General features: G+C 37.9%; 1 protein-coding gene across 2 annotated transcripts in view; it reads right to left on the reverse strand.

Moving 5' to 3' along the window:
* Positions 1–24,141, reverse strand: part of DYM (dymeclin) — a 381,878-nt gene that overhangs the window by 274,479 nt on the left and 83,258 nt on the right. For both annotated transcript variants that reach the window (XM_060118525.1, XM_060118524.1), the window contains 2 exons: positions 4,883–5,008; positions 3,080–3,222 (listed from right to left, as the gene is read on the reverse strand). In XM_060118525.1, coding sequence (XP_059974508.1) covers positions 3,080–3,222; positions 4,883–5,008 — 269 coding nt within the window. The remainder of the gene's footprint in view (positions 1–3,079; positions 3,223–4,882; positions 5,009–24,141) is intronic.

Consider the following 24,141-nt stretch of genomic DNA (forward strand, 5'->3'; position numbering starts at 1 on the left):
TGGTATTTTTATATATGTGTGAACTTATTTCCAAATAAAAAGCTCTTTTAAAAGAGGAGGAGAAAGGTAAGTGGGAAAAAATAGCAAAGTGTTGATAATTCTTGAAGATGGGTTATGCATAGATCATAGGTTCATTGTACCATTCTCTATGTTTGTACATCTTTGAAATTTTCCACAATAAAATGTTAAAAGAGAAAGATACTAAATAAAGAGTAAGTGAGGGCTTCCCTGGTGGCGCAGTGGTTGAGAGTCCGCCTGCTGATGCAGGGGACATGGGTTCGTGCCCCGGTCCGGGAAGATCCCACATGCCGCGGAGCAATTAAGCCCGTGCACCACAACTACTGAGCCTGCGCTCTAGAGTCTGCAAGCCACAACTACTGAAGCCCGTGCACCTAGAGCCCATGCTCTGCAACAGGAGAGGACACCACAATGAGAAGCCCACGCACCACAATGAAGAGTAGCCTCCACTTGCCACAACTAGAGAAAGCCCACGCACAGCAACAAAGCCCCAATGCAGCCCCCCCCCAAAAAAAATGCATGGAGGAGCAGAAAAATCAGCCCGAGAGAGGAGGAAGTAGGACTCTAGGTTAAAAAGATAACCTAAATAAAAGTATGAAAAAGGAAGAATGTCAGGCATGCAAGAAGCAACAGAGTTTTCGCTAAAGTCTGGGAAACAGAGTAACAGCCAGATACACATCTGAAAAAAGTGAGAATAAACTGGGAGGGCCCTGCCTAACTCCTTTGAAGGTCCACATGTGTAGCTCACACTCCTCGGGACCCCAGATCTGGCAAAAAGATTCTCCTCTTCCCTTCCAGTAACAACAAAACCTCACTGTCCAAAACTGTTAAGTTTTTTTAAAATAAGGCACCCTGATTTAAAGGAACTAATTTAAGCAAACCATACTATACACATCCTGCTATGAAAGGAAATGCTTTCTATTGATATATCCAGGAAAAATTTAATCCCAACGAAAATGCCATTAAAAACCCAAAAGGGTTTATCATTTACATTTGGCTTTGGAATCTAACTTTTTTTTCAGTGAAGAACTTCCAAATCATATTTTTCTCAAGCTAATATTAAAGTAAGAAAATTCCTTAACTACCAACCAGAAGATCATCAAATCAAAAGATGACACAACTAAAGTCAAATTTCCTTTGTCAACTTGATTGACCTTCATGCAGTGTGGCTTAATTCAAAATTACATGACTATGACCATTCTTACTTTTATTTTTTTGCCCACAATACATAGCTGTGCTACTTAAAAAGAAAACATCCTGTGGCTGTTTTTTCATAATTCTTTGTGTCACATACTGTAAAATAATAAATTACTCCACCACTTATACTTTTACATGCATAATTTTATGAAGATTTAAGAAGCTATGTAAAACATCTTATGATTACAGGCATACTATAAGTCTCTTTTAATGCTCTTAGCTGAATATTAAACTCCTCAGTGGTAGGGGAAAAAACCAGAGAACCATTAAAAGTTATGTGGAAATAGTCTCAGAGATCATCTATTCCAACCGTGATCGACATCTGATAGACAAAGAAACTGGGAGCTAAGAAAAGTGAGGAACTTCCTTCCGATACGCAGAGTAGATCTGAAGTTAACAAGTCAAGTTTTCTGGCACCCAGCACTGATGACACCACATATCATACTGGACTTCTTTATGATGACACGTAACTGAAAGAAAAATCAAGAACTACACACAAGTCTATATTTTTAAAAACTGCGAAGCACTGCCACTGTTTTGAAGAAAGCAGGTAATGAGCTAACTTCTACTACCTCCTCCAAAAAAAATGTCCAACCATATTGGAGAATGGGAAAATACTCAGCTTTTGAATACTTAACAACAGTTTAATGACTGAAAAAAGAAAACACGAATGGATTAATCAAGCCTTCCCACAGGACACCCGTTTCCCACAGGCACACAGGATTCCTGTGCTGCCTTCAGAGGCCGAACATGAGCAAGCCTTGTACAGCCTCCTCATCGGAAACAATGAGGGCAATGGGAGGGGTGACTCGGAAAATGAACCTCTGCAGGTCTGGTGGTCTAGGGAGCATACTCAGCACCAAAGACAGAGCCATGAGTGATTACAAATGTAATTCAACTCATAATATTGAAAGAAATCAAAGGAAGGCAAACCTAGAACAGAGGTCTTCTCATCCAAAGAGGCTCCTGAGACTCCTCATCCCATAAATTACCACACAGTACTCCATTTTCCTAACAAACTGACACCCCTGCCTGAGTGTGGAGAGCATGTCCCAGCCTAATTCAGCTGTGGAACTCAGCTGCATTTAAAATTCCTTCAGACAGCTGAACTCTGCACTATGTAATTAAGCAGACCGTATACTGTTTCTTCAGTAAGAGCACCCAGGCAGACCTTACAACTGCCAAAGTGCCAGTCTAGTTTTTGTTTCTCCTTCAGAACAAAGCACAAGTTCAGCTGACGTAACCTCACATGACCCAGGTCCTCTTGTATTTCTGGTCTCTTTAGGTCTAAACGTTGTGAAGCAGAAATGAGGCTTTACTGGATGGTGGGAAAGGACTTTCTTCAGTTAATGAAATTTGCTTCCAATCTGATAAAACTCACATTTGTGCCACTTCAGAATTTATTACAAGACTCTTCAAAATGTGCTAATTTGTCACCGAACAAATGAAACATTGAGTATAATAAGAAAACTATACCTAATTAGTCATGTAAAATCCTAACCAAGAAAGCCCCTAAAACAGAATAATTTCCTCATAAAACACAAGCGGTAAAAAGTTTCAAAGAGCATAACTGTATTTATATTGTACAGCTAGAATGCACGCAATATGCATATTTATAAATATTCTTCTTGAAAAATGTTCTCTTATAGGTAAACAATCTATTCATGATTTGCATATATTTCCTTGTGTAAATGTGCACCAAATGGAAAAAATATTTTAAATTATTTCCAGTATTTCACATTTAACCAGCTGCACAGATGCAATATAACAGTTAGTAGTGGCAGCCAACTGAACAGAATTTCTTATGACTAACTGGACAAAACCTACGTATATCAAAGACCTGACAAAATCTGGTAAGACTTACTTGCTACTCCTGATGCCAGTCCATACAGCAGCCCTCCCCCATCTGACTGCTGAGGGAAAACTTGTGCTCCTGGAGGAGGCGGCTTTTCTTGCCTGATGAAGTTATACAACAAGGTCTTTACAAGTTTGCTGGTATATGGGAGGCTACACAAAAAGAAAAAAGAAGAAAATAAACTCAGATTTTTGGGAGTCAACTGACTTTGTATCGTGATAAATATAACCTATATAATCTACCAACATAAAAGGGATCAGCACAATTCAAAGAAATCTGGCACTGTCACAACAGTGAAGACCATGGGCTTTGAGATCAGACTTGAGGCTTAAATCTGGCTTTCCTCTTACTATGCCATATGTCATTCATCAAATCGCTTCAACTCCTGAGCTTCAGTTACCTTATCTGTAATCTGTATAACAGGTGAGATATTATAAATTCAGTGTATAATATAGTACTTGGCACTTGAAGGGAGGTAGTAACACAGAGTCAGTAGGAAAAAGCAAGAATTTAAAAGTATGGAAATTGACTTGAATAGTATATTTGACTTAACCCAATATATCCAAAATATTCAACATATAATCAATATAATAATTGTTAGATATCTTACATTGTTTAAAATAAATAAAAATATGAAGTTATTCAATCTATGAATGCATATAAAAAACATATCCATATATATACAGATTTCTTTTAATGTTAATACCCTTTGCTTTTAAGTAACAGAATGAGAGGAGAACGGAGAGAAAACAAGTTAAAAGGGATATGTGTCCACAAGTTGGTGATAAGTCAATTCCTGCAATCTGGAGAAAACTTCTGAATAGACTTTTCAGCCAACGCTTAAGGCCTTTTATTCCTATTATCAGTGATTTTCAAATATGTTCTAAAAGAGCCCTAAAGGATTCTGTGAATGTGCCACAGGTATAATCAAGGTAGCAAGAGGGATGTGAAAAAGACAAAGGTGCTTCTCTCTCTCTCTCTGTCTCTGTGTGTGTGTGTGTGTGTGTGTGTGTGTGTGTGTGTGTGTTTAATATTTATCTACTCCCGTCCCTACCCACCAGGAGACTGTAAGTTTCTGCTCTGCTCAGGAGCACAGCTCCACATCCTAACACATGCCTGGCACATGGTTAGCACACAATAAACATTTGTTGACTACATGAAAGTAGGAACAGTCAGTTAAGTGGCTGCTGGGGAAGTCCAAACACATGGTGACGGGGCATACACTGCAGCAGTCGTTTCAATGGGACTGGTGGGAAGGGGAAGATGCAAATAATTTCAATAAACAAATATGACTGGATGAATGCTTAGACATAAAGAATGATGCAGAAGGAAGAAAACATGGCTTCAAAGTTTCAACTCCACAAAGAAACCACTAGAGGGCTTCCCTGGTGGCGCAGTGGTCGAGAGTCCGCCTGCCGATGCAGGGGACACAGGTTCGTGCCCCGGTCTGGGAGGATCCCACATGCTGCAGAGCGGCTGGGCCCGTGAGCCATGGCCGCTGAGCCTGCGCGTCCGGAGACTGTGCTCCACAACGGGAGAGGCCACAACAGTGAGAGGCCCGCGTACCGCAAAAAAAAAAAAAAAAAAAAGAAACCACTAGAGAAGGCAATGAAGCTAGGGGATGAAAGGGGCAGGGAGGATGGATAGTTTAGACAGGAAAGCAGATCCTTATGTGTTGGGTTTGAAGTTCTGATAGAACCACCAGAGGAAATGTCTGGTTGGAGATATGGAACAACACTAAGGAAAGAGGATGAGACGAGAACTATAGATTAATTCAATAAAAAACTTGACAAATTTAAAATAGAAACATACCATGGACCTCGCATCAAATACTTGTGACTGATGCTCTGTCGCAAAACTTCCTTGTGGAAGAGTTGGCAGGAAAGGAAGACCACCATTGTTGACACAGCTTCTACTGATATTTCATATGTAATATCTCTGGAAAAATAGGAAACAAATCAGAATAATGATCACTTTGGAAGATTAAGATATTGCTCTTTTCTAAATAAACTATACATTTAAAAACTCAAATCAAAATATTCAATATGCTTCCGGATTATTAAAAATACTAGTATGTTTAACATAAAAATTAAGTCAAACAAAAATATGAAACCCTTCCTTGTCATTAGTTCTTGTACTTGGGTCAAATATCCCATTACTTTCCTATTTTCCAGGTCCCATCTACTAATGAATGACAAGTATCAATATATTAGTGTATAATGGGAACAGTTACCAGCAGTGTTCTGCTTTGAAGGTCCACTCTAAAGCCCTTATGTTCATTCCCTGTTTAGTTATAACACAGGAACAGATATTCAGATTGTAAAACTGAAAAGAAGTCACAGTGTAGGGAAGACAACAATGTCTTTCTGAGTTGATAATAACTTTACAGTAAGAACTATGGTATGCCCTAGATCTTCTATCTCTAAGTGTCTACTTTCTCAAGGCCAACTCCGCCTGTTCAGCAAAATATGAACAGTAAACAAATTGTTCTTCCTGTTTTATTACGCGTATTTCTTTTATGAAGGACTACCGTTGTCCTCCGAAGATCATTAACCCCTTTTAGAAACAAATCTTAGAACAAATAAAAAGGAAACAAAATTTTGGCTGAGTGCGAACAGGAACAAATGCATCAAGAAATCTTCAATTATTGCAAAAGTTTAAACACAATTATCATGGGGAACAGTAACATGTTAGCCCAGGAAAGTGAAAATCTCAACAACACAACAAAAAGAGTAACAGCTCCAAAAGAATATCAGCTCTTTTTACAGAACTGAAATATTCATGGAAAGCCCAAAGAAAAATACTGAACACCTACTTAAATGAAGCTCATCAAACAAATTAAAGAGGACTTGATTCTAGAAATGGAGAAGCTTACCAGATTTTTAAGTTCTAATTCTACCGGATATTTACGGAGTTATTTTGTTGATGAATTATCTTTTAAAAGCGAAGTATACAAAACAAAACACAAGAGACCTGTGCAAATGATCTTATTATGTAATGAATAAATCTCATTTCTACTCAGAAATCTAATACTGTAGAACAATTCTCTTTCCTGAAATTTCCATAATTATCGTTGTAAAATATTAACCACATAAAAGGCACATCTTACATTTGTACTTATTTCTTGAATTGAATGAAAAACAACCCTGATGTGTTGTATTAGGATTCATTAATTCTTCTATAATGATGATTTGGGTGCTCAAAACCCAAAGGATTTTGAATCACAATAATCATTTATTCATACAGCTTATGCCTGTCAGGAATCCATACTCTGTAGTCAATTTGCTAGCTTTTCAGTTGGGTCAGGGCTTAAAGCCAAATTCTGAAGAACAAGTATCTTGCCACAGTACACCCTATCTAGGTAGGTGACTACCTCCAGTACACTTGTTAATGCATTTAGTCATTGCATCAATAATAATAATAAAAAAAACAGCAGTGGTTTACAATTTAACACCTTATACTAGGTCCCTGATCCAGGAAGAAACTGCTTTAATTTGTTTAAACTAAAAACTATGGGGTTTCCCTGGTGGCGCAGTGGTTGAGAGTCCGCCTGCTGATGCAGGGGACACAGGTTCGTGCCCCGGTCCAGGAAGATCCCACATGCTGCGGAGCAGCTGGGCCTGTGAGCCAATGCCGCTGAGCCTGCGCGTCCAGAGCCTGTGCTCCGCGACGGGAGAGGCCACAACGGTGAGAGGCCCGTGTACCGCAAAAAAAAACTAAGAACTATGACTATTAATAAATACTGTGTCTGACAACTTTAATGAAAGAATGTAGATTTAGAATAGAAGGCTGGGGCCTCCCTGGTGGCGCAAGTGGTTGAGAGTCCGCCTGCCGATGCAGGGGATACGGGTTCGTGCCCCGGTCTGGGAGGATCCCATATGCCGCGGAGCGGCTGGGCCCGTGAGCCATGGCCGCTGAGCCTGCGCGTCCGGAGCCTGCGCGTCCGGAGCCTGTGCTCCGCAACGGGGGAGGCCACAGCAGTGAGAGGCCCGCATACCGCAAAAAAAAAAAAAAAAAAAAAGAATAGAAGGCTGTTCTCCTTCAAAATAAATTGGGCCAAACAACATCACAAATGGGAGAACATCACAAATGGGAGGGATCTTTATTGCTCTGATTTTGACTGGAACTAACTAGGACTTCCTGAACAGTCATCAGCATAGTGTACCAGGCACACATAACTCAGAACAGCAAAGAGGAAGAAATATGTTGAGGCCATATAATACACGATAATACAAAAGGAATACTCTTTGCAACAAAAATGTAAAGGGAATTTCATGAAAAAAGGATCCAGGATGCTGTTGACTGACTTAGAGGATATCTTCTATTGATTTTGCTGGCCAGCATCCACTTATTAGTATTAAAACATTAATAAAGGGCAAACAGGATGATCTGAATGGAATGACTAAATACCATGAAGATAATTCTACACAAATTAATCTTAATCACAACCAAAATTCTCACTGAGTTTTTTCCAGAAACTTCATAAATTGACTTTGACATTTTATGAAAGAATAAACATATAGCCAAGTCAATCTTGAAACTGAAAAGTGAAGAGAGGGACTTCCTCTACCAGATATCAAGCCATGTTACATGGCTGTGGCAATAAAAACGGTATGGTATTTGCAAGCACACACAAAAAAATTAGACAAACCAATGGAACTCAACTGAGAACTGAATGTACAGGTCAAACCTGTGTTTCTATGAAAACATACAATAAAATGGATCCATAAATCAATGGAGAACAGATTGTACAGAAGATGGTGCTGGGAAAAACTGGCTTATTTCATAAAGAAAAATAATGATGGCTCCCTATCTTACAACATATTCAAAGACCGACTACAGAAGAATTAAAGACCTACATTCACTTGGATGTGAATGGCAACACTAAAATTAATAGAAGAAAATGTACAATTATAAGTTTGTAACATAAGCACAAGAAGGGACTTCTTAAATAAAAGCCTAAGAACACAAAGCATAAAGTAAGTAAGTAAATAAATAAAAGCATTTAATTACATCAAAATTAAAGATTATTGCTCAACAAATGAAACCCTAAACAAAGTTAACTGGCAGATGATAAAATGGAAGAAGAACAAAGAACTAATATCTAGACTATTACAAGCAACTCCCGCAAAAAGCCAAGAAAAAGCCAAGAACTTCACTAGGAAAAAAAAGAGCAAAAGATAAAAAACCAGTCTGTTTCAAACAGTGTAATATCCCTTGATGTCCTAGAAAATGTAAAGTATTGGCAGGTACATAATGATATATAAACCCTCATGTACTGCTGATAGTAATATTAACCAACACAGTTATTTTAGAGAACAATTTATATGTTGTTCTCTAAAATATGTATATGCCAAAGAAAAATTCACAGAAGTATGTCTGAGGACTGTGGTAAGCAACCTCCAAAATGACCCTCAATAATCCCCGCTTCCTGCTATTCGTGTCCTTGTGTAATTGCCTCCCCTTGAGTGTAGGATGGATCTAGAGACTTGCTTAGAAGCAAGAGAATACAGTAAAGGTGAAAGCATGCCACTTCTGAGAGGAGACTGGCTTACAAAACAGCTGTGGCTTGTGTTGGGCACCTGCTCTTGCTCTTCTGTTTGCTTTCTCCAAGGGAAGCCAGCTGCCTTGTTGTGAGCTGACATACAGAGAAGTACACCTTGCAAAGGACTATGGAAGGCCTCCAGTCAACAGCCAGTAAGGAACTGAGTCCAACAGCCCTAGACAAATTCAATCCTGCCGACAGCCAAGTGAGAAGTCTAGGAAGCAGGTCCTTCCTAGTTGAGCCTTCAGATGACACCACAGCCCCAGCCATAAGATCAACTACACTCATGAGACACTTGAGTCAGAGGCACCAAGCTACACAGTACCCTGATTCCTGATACTAAAAAACTGTAAAACAACGTTTTGTTTTGTTTTTATTGAAGTATAGTTGATTTATAATGTTGTGTTAATTTCTGCTGTACAGCAAAGTGATTCAGTTATATATATATATTCTTTTTTATATCCTTTTCCATTATGGTTTATTACAGGATACTGAACAGAGTTCCCTGTGCTATCCAGTAGGACCTTGTTGTTTATCCATTCTATATATAGTAGTTTGCATCTGCTAACCCCAAACTCCGACTCATCCCTCCCCCAACCCCAATGCCCTTAGGAACCACATGTCTGTTCTTTATGTCTGTGAGTCTGTTTCTGTTTTATAGATAAGTTCATTTGTGTCCTATTTTAGATTCTGCATATAAGTGATATCATATGGAATTGAAACAATGTTGTTTTAAACTTCTAAATTTTAGAGTAGCTTATTGTGCAGTAATAGATAAATAATATAAAGATATTCATTATTCATGGTGTTGCAAAGTTGGAGGCACCCCAGGTGACCAGCACTGAGGAACTGGATAAGTAAAATGTTGTGGATGTACACAATGGGGCAGTTTTAACAGCAATAGACTAGGTGTTCATTTAGCATCACAGGTAACTCTTAAAAACAATTCTGAGGGCTTCCCTGGTGGCACAGTGGTTAAGAATCCGCCTGCCAATGCAGGGGACACGGGTTCAAGCCCTGGTCCAGGAAGATCCCACATGCCGCGGAGCAACTAAGCCCGTGCGCCACAGCTACTGAGCCTGCGCTCTTGAGCCCACGAGCCACAACTACTGAGCCTGCAAGCCACAACTACTGAAGCCCGTGCGCCTAGAGCCCGTGCTCCGCAACAAGAGAAGCCACCGCAATGAGAAGCCCATGCACCGCGACGAAGAGCAGTCCCCACTCGCCACAACTAGAGAAAAGCACGTGCGCAGCATCAAAGACCCAGTGCAGCCAAAAATAAACAAATAAAATAAATTTAAAAAAAAAACAATTCTGAGAGGAAAAAGCAAAAAACAGAGTTCTATAACACAATTCTATTTATGTATATTAAAAATACATGTACACTATAGCTGATTCACTTTGTTATAAAGCAGAAACTAACACACCATTGTAAAGCAAATATACTCCAATAAAGATGTTAAAAAAAAAGAAAAATACATGTACACATAAGTATAACATCTTGTACTCGGACATATACATAAAAAATGCATGCATTAAACATAGTAAAATGGCTGTTTATGGGAAAGAAAAGGAGTAATGAATGGGGATAAATGGGAATAAGTAAATGGATTAATATTAAATGGAGGGGGAGATGGGCCTTACACAAACCAACGATGATAGTGACCCTTGAACTGAAGAATGTGACTGACTCAACCCTATGCCTGATGTGTCCAAAATCAGGGACTGTGGAATGAAGGGATGCATAAGAGGTTGGAGGACATATTGAAGTGGGAGGATGCTCAGATTAATCCCAGAAACAAAAAATACCAGCAATAAATTATCCAGTTAGGACATTATAAGGACCACCATTAAAATAATGACAATGGCAATGGAAAAGAGCAGTAAGACTTAAATGACGCTTAACAAAATAAAACTAATAGCACTCAGTGACAGATTGGATGCTTAAAGTGGGCGAGAAAGACTAAGACTAATCAAGAAAGACCAAGGTTTCTAGATTTAGAACTCAGAGAAGGTGACGTTATCAACCTAAATCAAGAACACAGGAAACTGAAAAATCACTTTACATGTATAATCTATCGATGCTCTTTATTCACAGATTCCATGTTTGTGAATTTACCTACTCACTAAAATTGACTTATAACCCCAAAACAATTTTCTGCAGCACTTCTGCAAGTTGAAATGATCTACGTAATTTTCTAATTTGCATCAAAGGAATCCCAGGCAAAATTTCATGACAAAAAAATAGCTAACGATTGCAAATGAACTCACAGATGATAAAGTTACTTTGTTAAAGATGATAAAATTAAAGTCTGCACTTTTCTAATGTCAGTGGGGAACGGGAAATAACTACATAGCAAAGCTTCATATAAAATTGACTATCCAGATATGATATGATGTCTGGAATTTTCTTAAATATAATCTGAGAAGTAGGGGAGGGTAGCTGTGGAAGGGGTATAATTGGAATAAAAGTGGCCATGAGTTGTTAATTACTAAAGCTAAGTGATAAGCATATGGGAGTTCATTAGTCTCTCTACATTTATATGTTTAAAATTTTACGTTAAGATTAAAAATATAAAATTAAAAATTGCACAACTGTAGACTAGAGTTTGGTGAAGATAGGGACCTCTCTTATTCCTAGCTCCTACCACATTTCCTGGCAAATAGTAGGCACTAAACAGATATTATTTGGAGTGCATGAATCATCCAAAATTCTATATTTAACAAATTTAATTTGCTAAAGTTATCTGCTTTGAGAAGTTGGGTATGTTTCAACAGTTTTTATATTGTTGTCATTAGCAAATCACCACAAACTTAGTGGCCTAAAACAGCACAAATTTATTATCATGCAGTTCTGTAGTTGCAGTACAGGTTTCACGGGGTTAAAATCAAGGTGTCAGCAAGCTGCTTTCCACTCCGGAGGCTCTGGGGAAGAATCCATTTCCTGCTCACTTGGGTTGTTGGCAGGATTTAGTTCCTCGTGACTCTAGGATCCAAGTCCCCATTTTCTTGCTGGCAGTAAGATGAGGGCACTTCCGAGGCTCTACAGGTCACCTCATTCTTTGACTCAAGGATCCTTTTCCTCCATCTTCAAAGCCATTAGTGGCTTTGAGTGACTCATGCTGCATCTCTCTGACCCACCCTTCTGGTTTCCTCTTCCACCTTTAAGGACTCATGTGATTAGACTGTCCTCTATTATCCTAGTAGGCCCAATCTCCCCCTCAAAAAGCCCTTAACTGTAACCACATCTACAGAATCCTTTTGACATGTGAGGGTATCTATTCACCAGCTTTCCAGGGATTAGGATGTGGACAACCTTGGGCTGGAGAGGACATTATTCTGCCTACCACTAGCAGCTAGTAAGAATTAGATGCTAATTTCAATAAGAACCAAAAACCTCCCTACCAGCCAACATGAAAATATTACTCAAAGTTATACTAATCTACCAGATTTGGGGGCTGGGGAGAATATAATGTTCAAATAAATGGATTAAAGCAGGCTCCAACAAACTGGCAGGGTAGAAGATAATTTAAGTACACAATGAAGCACAGCTTCAAATGACATAGCAAAGATGCAGATACTAGAAATGTCTAAAACAGAATCTTTTCCCTTTTTTTGGCAAAGATGTCAAGAACCCAATTTCCAATTTTCATTGTATGAAGATAGTGCTTATAGCCACAAAGCAGAAGAAAATTTAAATGCACAGAGTAACAAATATTCAAACAAGGACAATAACCATCCACTAGCTGCCCATCCTGCTCAGAATAAAATGCAAAGTCCTTAACCTAGCCTCTAAGACCCTGCATGACTTTTGACTAACCATCCAACCTTGTCTATCACTCACCCATCCTTGCTCATTTGGCTCTAGCTCTAATGGACTAGTTACTGGTCCCTGGACACACCAAGCATGCACCCACCTCAGGGCCTTGCATCTGCTGTTCCCTCTGCTTAGAATGCTCTCCCACCAGAGAGAGACAGGACTCCCTCTCTGACTTCCTTTGGGTTTCTATTAAAAGGTCCACTTCACAAGGAGCCTTGCCTTACAATCTTGACTAAAATACCACGACATTACTTTTTTCCATTGTACTTGTCACATTCTAACATGAAGTAATATATTAATTTGTTTATTGTCTGTCTTACCCTACGCACAAGTAGAATCTATGTCTTATTCACTACTGTATCCCTGACACCTAAAACAGTGGCTGGCCACAAGTACACACATATTTGTTGAATAGTCTCTTTGTGCTCTTGGGCACAGTGAGAAATTAATATTATTTGGGGTTTACCAAAACCAAGAAAAATACATTCATTCATGTACAAATTTTACATGACAAAGTATATCTGAAACTCCCAGCTTCCAGAAACTAATTCATGATTTAGTGCTCTGCATAAAAATTCACACACACAGAAAAACGCGATTCCCTGGCAGTCCAGTGGTAGGGCCGCACACAGGTTCCATCCCTGGTTCGGGAACCAAGATCCCGCATGCAGTGCAGCGTGGCCAAAAAAGAAAAGAAAAAAAAAAAGAAAATTCACTAGACTCCTGGGGCTACAGTTACAGAGCTAGTAGGAACAGCAAAAATAATTACTCAGCGTGCCCTCATTTAATCCATTTTCTATTATAAGTGGTATTGAAAATGACTGGACTTCCCTGGTGGCGCAGTGGTTAAGAATCTGCCTGCCAATGCAGGGGACATGGGTTCAAGCCCTGGCCCAGGAAGATCCCACAAGCTGCAGAGCAACTAAGCCTGAGCACCACTGCTACTGAGCCTGCGCTCTAGAGCCTGGAAGCTACAGCTACTGAAGCCTGCATGTCTAGAGCCCGTGCTCCGCAACAAGAGAAGTCACTGCAATGAGAAGCCCGCGCACCGCAACGAAGAGTAGACCCCACTCACCGCAACTAGAGAAAGCCCATGCGCAGCAACGGAGACCCAACACAGCCAAAAATAAATTAATAAAATTTTTTAAAAAATAAAAGTTTTAAAAAACAAAGAAAGAAAATGACTGATATTTTTAAGGTCAGTTTCAAAATAAGTTGTGAGCACAAATTTGGGTTCTGCCTATGGGGAAAAAATGATCTAAACAGGACAACCTCTGAAATAGCCATTTAAGAAATATGTTTTAAAGACACACATGGATAAAATGCAACTATCCATCAATTATCTTCCTAGTTACCATCTTCCCGCACATCTCCCAAGTCTGTGTGAGGGCTTCAGCTCCCTCTACCCTTGCCCCCAAACTGCTTGGCTGACTCATATTCATCACTCAAGACTTTGGACTACGCTTTTCATAGTCTATAGTCTACATCACATAAGAAAATATTTGCTGAACCAAAAAAAAATCAACCAATATTAGAAAATGAAAAATGTAATAAAGCACAGCTTATATATTAACTTACACAACCACATAATTTTTAAAGAGATCACAGGAATTGAGGCTACTTCCATTTCCAGCAATGACAGACAGAAAATTCAGAAGAATATTCACAATGAGGTCAACAAAAATCACTGACGGAGGGTCTGGAAGGGCACTTTTTAAAAGGACCAAAGAGTAGTAAAATACTGAAGAATTACAAGGCCAAGATTCAAGGCACTAAGAAAACCTAGAGAGGTCAGCCTGACATCTGGAACTGCTTTGGCCTTGGGATGCTTCCTGATCCATAAGCAGTGGCTGGGAATCCAAGCAGTGCTTTTGACAGGGTTGACAATCTAGGGGACAAAAACTGGAGTCCAAGCCTGCCAAGGGAGTAAGCCTTAGTACTCCACTCCACACACAGGGTAGAGATCCTCAAGGGGATCCTTACCTTGGAAGTAAGGGGGAGCAGGAAGTAAATCAACAATCTCATGGACTACAACCCAGAAGTTCCCTGGGTGGCCAGAAAAATTCTGAAACGGAATTAAGAAGAATCCAAGGCACCCAACAGAAACAATCCCCTCTGAAGAAAGATAAAATCATTCTATCAAACTATTTCTACAACTTTACAAATACAAAAACTAGCAAACAATCAAAAATAGGCACATAAAGAGATAAAACTACATGAACAAGAACCACCATACACTCATAAAACAAACAAAACTCTCCCAATAATAATATTAATTACCAAACACAGCTATGCCTACTCTACCTATGGCATAAAAGCCAAATTTTTCAAATCAAAAATTTCTCAAGGACCTGTAAACTATATAAATATACCAGGTATTTCTTTTTAAAAAGTTCTAGAAAAAAATTCTGGAACTGAAAAATACAATAGCCAAATTTTAAAACTTGATTTAAAAAAATAAGTAAATAAGAAAGAAAGAAAGAAAGAAAGAAAGAAAACCTCAATGAATGGGTTTAACAGCAGATTAGACTCAGCTGAAGAGAGATTTAGTGACTTGGACATAAAGTCATAAGAAATAACTGAGAATAAAGTATAGAGAGACAACATGATGATGTTGAGAGGCATTTGTCTCCATATTGGGGTTATTATGAGAAGGTTTACAAAGAAAGATTTATAAACATTTGCATACAAGTCATTTGCAAACATATATTTTCATTTCTCTTCAGTAAATACCTGAAAGTAAAATTGCTAGATGAGAAGAGAGGTGGATATCTGACTTCATAAGAACCTGTCAAAACTTTTCCCAAACTGTTGTACCATTTTATACAACACAGCAATTTTTTACATAGATTTTATTTTTCAAAGCAGTTTCTGGTTCTCAGCAAAACTGTAGGTATAGAGAATTTCCATATAACCCTTGTCCCCACATATGTATACCCTTCTCCACCATCAATATCCTGCCCCAGAGTAGCATATATGTTAAAAATGATGAACCAACACTGACACATCATTATCACCTAAAGACCCCATAATATACGTTAGAGTTCACTACTGCTGTGTAATTTCTATAATCGCTATAAATTTTGACAAACATGTATCACTGATTATAGTATCATACAGAACAGTTTCATTGCCCTAAAAATCCTCTGTGCTCTGTCTATATATCCCTTCCTCCTGCAAGCCCTGGCAACCACTGATCTTTTTACTGTTTCTGTAGTTTTACCCTTTCCAAAATGTATAGTGGGAATAATACAGTATGCAGCCTTTTCAGATTGGCTTCTTTACCCACAGCAATTTCTGAAAGTACCGGTTGCTCCACATTCTCACCAACATTCAGTACTATCAGTCTTCTTAATTTTTGCTATTCTAGTTGTGTGTAGTAATAGCTCACTATAGCATTTAATTTGAATTTTCTGATGATTAATCACACTAAAACTTAATGTGCTTATTGGCCATTCATATATCTTTTTTGTGAATTATCAATTTAAATTTTTTTCCATTTTAATTGGGATATTTGCCTAATTATTTTTAAATTGTAAGAGATCTTTATATATTCAAGAATAAAGTCTTTTGTCAGCTACACGTTTTGGAGACATTTTCTCCCATCTGTGGCTTGACTATTCTTTTTCTGAACCGTCTCTCTTGAAGAGGCAAGATTTTTACTTTTGAAGTAGTCTAACTTATCAAGTTTTTCTTTTTTTGGCTATTGCTTTCTGTATGCTTTCTAAGTTATCTTTGCCTAAAACAAGATTGTGTGTATTTTTCTAATTTTTATGTTATATGTGAAAGTAGGAGTCAAAGTTTTTTTGCTTTGCTTTGTTTTCCCATATAATCAGCTTTTCCAGCACCATTAGTTTAAAAAGTTTTCCCTTCCCAACTGAATTGTTTTGCTTCTTTTCTCAAAACAAAACAAACAAAAAAAAATACCAATTGACCAGAGAAGTACAGATCTATTTCTTGGCCCCCTATATTGATCCACTGATTTATTTGTCTATACTTAGGTCAGTACCATGTTATCTTCAAAGCTGTAGCTTTATAGCACACTGTGAAGTGATATAGTTTAAGTATTCCATTTGTTCTTCCTTTTCAATTATTTCTTCAGATATTCTAGGTTCTTTGCATTTCCATATATATTTTAGAATCAGCTTGTCAACGTCTACAAAGAAAACAAACAAACAAAAAATACTCTGGTACAAATGTGATGAACTGACTCTGTAGATCAATCTGGGTAATACTGACATCTTAACAATATTGACTCTTCCAATTCATGGATATGATGTATCTCTACATTTAGGTTTTCTTTGACTTCACTGAGCAATGTTTTTTAGTTATTAATACATAAGCTGTACACATATTTGTGGAATTTACTAAGTATTTCATGTTTTTCATATTATTTTAAAATGGAGTTTTTAAGGTTTTAGTTTCCTATTGTTTGCTACTAGTATATGATTTTTGTATAATCATCTTGCAACGTGCAACCTTGCTAAACTCACTTTTTAGTTCAAGTAGTTTTTGTATATTCCTTAGGGTCTCCTACATAAACAATCATGTTGCTGGCAAATATAGTTTTACTTTTTCTTTTTAATCTCTATGCCTTTTATTCTTTGTTTTGCTTTACTGAACTGGCTAGGGCCTCATACAGTAGCAATCAGAAATGCTAAGACCAAACATCCTTGGCTTGTTCCTGATCACAGATGAGGTAAACCTTTAGTCTCTCATCATTAAGTGTAATGTTAGCTACAGGTTCTTCATGGATGCCCTTAACCTAGTTGAAGATGTTTCCTTCTATTCCTAGTTTGCTGAGAGGTTTTTTTTTTTCCATGAATAGATGTTGAATTTGGTCAAATGCTTTTTCGACATTTACTGAGACAATCATATGGCTTTTCTAATTTATTTTGTCAATGTGGCATTTTATACTGATTTTCAAGTGTTAACAATATTGTATTCCTGAGATAAGCCCCACTTGGTTATAATGTATTATCCTGTTCTTATATTGCTGGATGACATTTGCTAATTTTTTAAAGCTTTTTCTCCTGTATTCATGAGAAATATCAGTCTGTAATTTTCTTTTTATGGAACGCCACTGTTAGGTTTTAGTATCAGGGTTATGCTGGCCTCATAAAACAAGTCATCCCATCTGCTTTTGAAATACACTTTATTGAAAAAATATTTGCTTCATGATGTGACGTTGAGCAAAGATAGCAGAATAGTATGCATCATGAGTGAATACACATACAGATATTAATATGCAAAAAATAAAAAGAGCAATCCTGGAAGATGAGATTATAGGTGAATATTTTTATTATTTTTAATTTAAATTTTCAAAATGGGCAGGGCATAAAGAAAATGAATGGGAGAAATATTTACTTCAAACTGGCTGTCTCCACCAGGAAATTTCCTGAAAAAAAAAAAAATCAGGAGAGATGGTCTGAGGACAATCTCTAATCCCATTCAGACCACAGGTTTTCTTTTTCTGTTTTTTTTTTTTTTTAAATAAGTTTATTTATTTATTTTTGGCTGCATTGGGTCTTTGTTGCTGTGCACGGGCTTTCTCTAGTTGCAGCGAGCAGGGGCTACTCTTCATTGCGGTGTGCGGGCTTCTCTTGTTGCAGAGAACAGGCTCTAGGCACGCAGGCTTCAGTAGTTGTGGCACATAGGCTCAGTAGTTGTGGCTCACGGGCTCTAGAGCACAGGCAGTAGTTGTGGCACACGGGCTTAGTTGCTCCGCAGCATGTGGGATCTTCCTGGACCAGGGCTTGAACCTGTGTCCCCTGCATTTTGCAGATGGATTTTTAACCACTGTGCCACCGGGTAAGTCCCAGGTTTTCTTAATTATTCCTCTCTCTCACTTCACTGTAAACAATCAAAGTAAAGAGGATTTGCAACTAGGAAAAACAATCTAAGTGTCTCATTCCTTTTGGACTGTAATAACAAACTAATACAGACTGGGTAACTTATAAACAACAGAAATTTATTTCTCAAATTTATTCCTTATTTATTTCTCTGGCTGAGAGGCCAGATCAAGATACCTGCAGATTCAGTATTTGATGAGAGCTGGCTTCTGGGTCACAGAGATTAAGCGTCTTTTTGCTACGCTATCCTATGATGGAAGGCAGCAAGGAAGTTTTCTTGGGTATCTTTTATAACGGCATTAATTCCACTCATGAGGGCTCTGCCCTCATGATCTAATCGTCCCCCAAAGACGCCATACCTTCTAACATCATCATCTTAGAGGTGAGGTTTTAAAATATGAATTTTGGGAAGACACGAACATTCAGGCTGTAGCAATGAATTAGACACACCTGCTGCATTATTTAGGGCTCTCCAGAGAAACAGAACCAACAGGATATAAAGAAATATATACATAGAAAGTAATTTATTATAAGAGATTGGCTCACACAATTACAGAGGCTAAAGGTGACATTATCTGCCATCTGCAAGCTGGAGGCCCAGGAAAGCCAGCGGTGTAGTTCCAGTCCAAACCCAAAGTGCTGAGAAGCAGAAAAGCCCTGGTCCGAGGGCAAAAGCCCAAGAAACATGAGTGCCAATACCCAAAGACAGAAGGAGATGGATGTCTCAGATTAAACAAGAGAAAAAATTCACCCCTCCCCCACCTTTTTGTTCTATTCATGCCCTCAATGGACTGGATGATGCTCACCTACACTGGTGAGTATGATCTTTTTTACAAAGTCTACCTATTCAAATGTTAATTGTTTCCAGAAACACACTCACAGACACATCCAGAAATAATGAAATAATGTTTGACCTCTGGGCATCCCTCAGCTCAACCTGTCACACAAAATCAACCATCACACTTGCCAAAGATGTAAGTTAAATGTTTAAATACTGGCAAAGGGCACAGAGTCACAAATTCAGTCTCATTAAAAGCATTTAGTCATTAAAAGCATTTAAGCACTATTTGAAAGGTTTTACACCTAGAAATTTTTGTTCCTTCATAAGAAACAAACAGCATTCTAACACTCACCTAATTTGTTATAATCATTAAAAAGTGAATTCATATTTCAGTACCCCAAAATTTGACATCTATCACAGGTGTGTTACAATTTTAAATAGGAAGACTCAACAAGAAGTTCACATTTGAACAAAGACTTGAAAGAAATAAGGAAGCAAGGGAAAAGTCTTCTAGGGAGAGGGACCAGCACACACAAAGGCCCTGAAGTAGGAGCACACCTAGCATACTTAAAGAACAGCAAAGAGGTCAGTGGGGTTAGAATGAAATCTGCAAGAAGGAGAGTAGTAAGAGATGAGACCAAAAAGATAACAACAAGCCTGAAAGGCCTAAAAGCTGTAACAGATTGATAAATACAAATTCTTTTTTTTTTTAATTTATTTATTTTTGGCTGTGTTGGGTCTTCATTTCTGTGCGAGGGCTTTGTCTAGTTGCGGCGAGCGGGGGCCACTCTTCATCGTGGTGCACAGGCCTCTCACTGTTGCGGCCTCTCTTGTTGCGGAGCACAGGCTCCAGACACGCAGGCTCAGTAGTTGTGGCTCACGGGCCTACTTGCTCCACGGCATGTGGGATCTTCCCAGACAAGGGCTCGAACCCGTGTCCCCTGCACTGGCAGGCAGACTCTCAACCACTGCGCCACCAGGGAAGCCCCAATTAATTCAAATTCTCAAAAATAGTTTTTAAAAATGTATCATGGCAAAAACAAACACACACTAAAAGCAAGTAAGTCAAAAAGCAAACTTAGAAAAAAAATGTACTTTAAATTTATGTCACAAAGGACTAAACTTTCTAATGTAAAATTGGTCCTAGAAATAGATACAATAAAGGTGCCAAAATGAGAATGAGCACAGGATATTAGCAAAAAATGTTAACAATTCTAATGTCTTTCAATAGGGGGATGATTAAATATAAACTGATATTGACCTATAACAGAATATAATGCAACTTTTAAAAACAGATGAGAAAGGATGTAGAGAAATCAAAACTCACATACGTGGCTGGTGGGAATGTACAATGAGGGAACCTCTGAGGAAAAGTTGGGCAGTTACACAAAAAGTTAAATACAGAGTTATCATATGACCTAGCAATTTTACTCCTAGACACATACCCGAGAACTGAAAACTACATCCACACAAAATCTTGTACATGAATGCTCACAGCAGCATTATTCAGAAAGTAGAAACAACCCCAATATTTATCAACTGAATGAATGGATAAACAAAATGTGGTATATACATACTATGGAATAGTTTTCAGCAATAAAAAGGAATGAAGTACTGGGGCATGCTATAACATGGATGAACCTTGAACACATTACACTAAATAAAAGAAGCCAGATACAAAAGGCCACACATCATATGATTCTATTTATATGAAATGTCCGTAAAGGGCAAACCTATAGAGACAGGAAGCAGATTAGTGGTTTCTGGGACAGGAGGGAGGGGGAAATGGGAAATGACTGCTAATGGGTACAGGGGTTCTCTTTGAGGTAATGAAATTCTGGAGTTAGAGAGCAGTGATAGTTTCACAACTTTTGTGAATATACTAAAACCCACTTAAATATGTACTTTGAAAGGGTAAATTTTGGGGTATTTGAATTATATCTCAATAAAGTTGTTACTTAAAAGACAAAAATGAGAAAGCTCTCTGAATGCTTGTATACACAAACTGCCAGGATAGACTGCTAACTAGAAAAAGAGGAAAATTCAAAACACTATGTATAATTTCCAACCTTTTATATGAATACAGGGGGAAATAAAAATCTAAATTCGTAATTGAATATATATGCATGAAAAGTTTCAGGAAGGATACATGTGAAACCAAGAACGAACAGTGGTTACTAGGGAGACAAATGGGAAGGCTGGAGAGATGGGGAACAAGGACAGCCAGGAGATTGTTCATGTACACTTTTACGTGTTTCGTATCTGAACAACATAAATGTATCACCTGTTTGAAAATGAAATTAATCAAGAACTAAAAATAGAGGATTATCATAAATTATAAAATCAAAATTTACTGATTAAAATCTGATGACACTGAAATAAGAATAAACAAAAACTAAATCATATTGTGGTACACTGAGTCACTGACCCCAAGTGAGAAAACCTAGGATCTATTTCTAAGTTCTCTATTAAACTCACTCTATGAACTTCAAAAAATAACTCCTCTGGGTCTCAGTTTTCTAATTTGTAAATAAGTACATTGGGCAAGATGACCTCTAATGTCAATTCTTGCTGTAACTTTCTATGATGCTCCAAAAAAGGAATTCAAAGCAACGTTTTATTCCTGTGGAAACAAAATTTTAAATCCATTAATTGGGCTATCTTAAGTACCAAATAATCAAGGAAAAGAGCCAAGACAGGCCAATACTTGAAAGAAACCAAAATTCTACCATGCTGAGTGTGGTGGTTTTTAAAAGATGAAAAATGTTTTAAGCCAACAGATCTTTCTTATTTAATGTCCTTGCATAATCTTCAGAAGATTTTCATTACACAATCGCCAAAACAAAGTCAACTTTAAAAAGCCAAAATGTTGCTTCGGCTGCCATATTATCACAAGAACTTTCCACCATCTGGGCTGGAAATGTCCTAGAACAAACTACTGTTGGAGCAAGTTATTAATTTCATGTGAAGAAAAAAAAGGCACCATGACCTTGCAGTGCTCTGCTAGGGCAGAGTGGAACACTTGGATAAAGACAAAAGCCTTCACGAAATGGGTGTTAGTGTTGGCTAAGGTCAAAGTCAACGAACATGCAGGAGAAAAAAACCACCCTCCTCTGACTTGCTACTGGATAAGAAACTGACAGGACTGTAAATGGAACATAAGTTTAACAAAAACAACTGACAAGTTCAAAGGATTAAGACCAAAAATTAGAAATATCAGTGTCATGCCAACATGGAGATTCCAAAAGTAAAATATGAGGAAAGACTAAAAAGTGGTATAGTGTATTACTGATACGGTCAATAGCAGTAATGGCTAATTTTAAAAGTTAACACAATCAAAGACATGGTAATACTCATTTATAAAAGTATTAACAATGGAACAGAAAGTGCCTGGAGGTTAGGCACCAAGAAATCTGCATTCTAGTATCAGAACTGTCATTCGTTACCTTTATCAGTCACCTTATCTGTCAGCTTCATCATACATAAAAATTAATGGAGTGGATCAAATAAACTCAAATACCCATTCCATGTTTTTACGGCTTCTCAAAGAACTAATGCTATATATGTAACAGTGCATCAAATGTATAAAATATAGCCACATACCTTCTTGAAATAAAGCTCAACCAAAAAGTGGCTTTAAAAACATTCTAGAAAATCAAAAGTTAAGATGGATTGATAAGGTGGATACATAATAATAAAGCAAATATACCAAAATTGTTATGTGGGTGTCCAAATTGCAATTATGCCAGCTTAAACAAAGAACATTCATAAACAAAGAACAATCAGAGAGAAAGAGCTCTCAAGAACTAGAAACGATTGCTAAACTTTCATCGAAAGTTAGAAATGGCTTTTAAATATATAAAGAGATGTTCAGCCTCACTTGTAATGAGTGAATGCATATAAAGATCACAGTATGATTTCCATTTTTAGCATACAAAAAATTTTATAATATACAATATTGGCAAGGCTCTGTTAAATGTTTTTGGTAGGACTATAAATGATATACTCCCTTTAGGGAACAAGTTTTTACCAAATTTATTATATTTTTATCAAATTTTAAAATGGTCACACTTAACTCCAATTCTAAGACTTAAATGAGGACTATATCTGTATATATGCATTAAGTGAATGTATGTATATGTACTACATCCAGACAATGGAGTATTATTCAGTGCTAAAAAGAAATGAGCTACTAAGCCACAAACACAGAGGAACCTTATATGCATGTTACTAAGTGAACGAAGCCAATCTAAAAAAACTACAAACTGTAGGATTCGAACTATATGACACTCTAAAGAAAGTGAAAATATGGAAACAGTAAAAGCATCAGTGGGGTGACCAAGGGTTAAGGGGGTGAGAGGGATGAACAGGCAGAACACACAGAATTTTTAGGGCAGTGAAAGTACACTTATGATACTGTAATGGTGGATACATGTCATTATGCATTTGTCAAAACCCACTGACTGTACAACACACCAAGAGTGAACCCTAATGTACACTATGACTTGGGTGATAATGATGTATCAATGTAGGTTCATCTTCTGTAACAAATGTACCACTGTGGTGAGAAATGTTGACAGCAGGGAAGGCTATGTGTGGGAGGAAGGGTATGGGAATACTCTGTACTTCCTGCCCAATTTTGCTGTGAATCTAAAATTGCTCTGAAAAATAAAGCCTTTAATTAAAAAAAAAAGAAATAGTGTTATATTATTTAGAAATACATATAAAGGTAAGATAAGGGTAAAGGTTTATATAAACCACCAGAAGAGTCAAAAAGGAAAAATGACTGTCTCTGGAGAGCAAAGGGATATAGGACAAGGAGATTTGTTCTCATCATAAGCCCTTTGTGCTATCTGATTGTCTTCCCAAACCATGTGCATACATACATTATAATTTAAAATAACTGCATCGGGCTCCCCTGGTGGCGCAGTGGTTGAGAGTCCGCCTGCCGATGCAGGAGACATGGGTTCATGCCCCGGTCCGGGAAGATCCCACATGCCGCGGAGCGGCTGGGCCCGTGAGCCATGGCCGCTGGGCCTGCGCGTCCGGAGCCTGTGCTCCGCAATGGGAGGG

Source organism: Mesoplodon densirostris, chromosome 15 (genome assembly GCF_025265405.1).
Source record: "Mesoplodon densirostris isolate mMesDen1 chromosome 15, mMesDen1 primary haplotype, whole genome shotgun sequence".
NCBI lineage: Eukaryota > Metazoa > Chordata > Mammalia > Artiodactyla > Ziphiidae > Mesoplodon > Mesoplodon densirostris.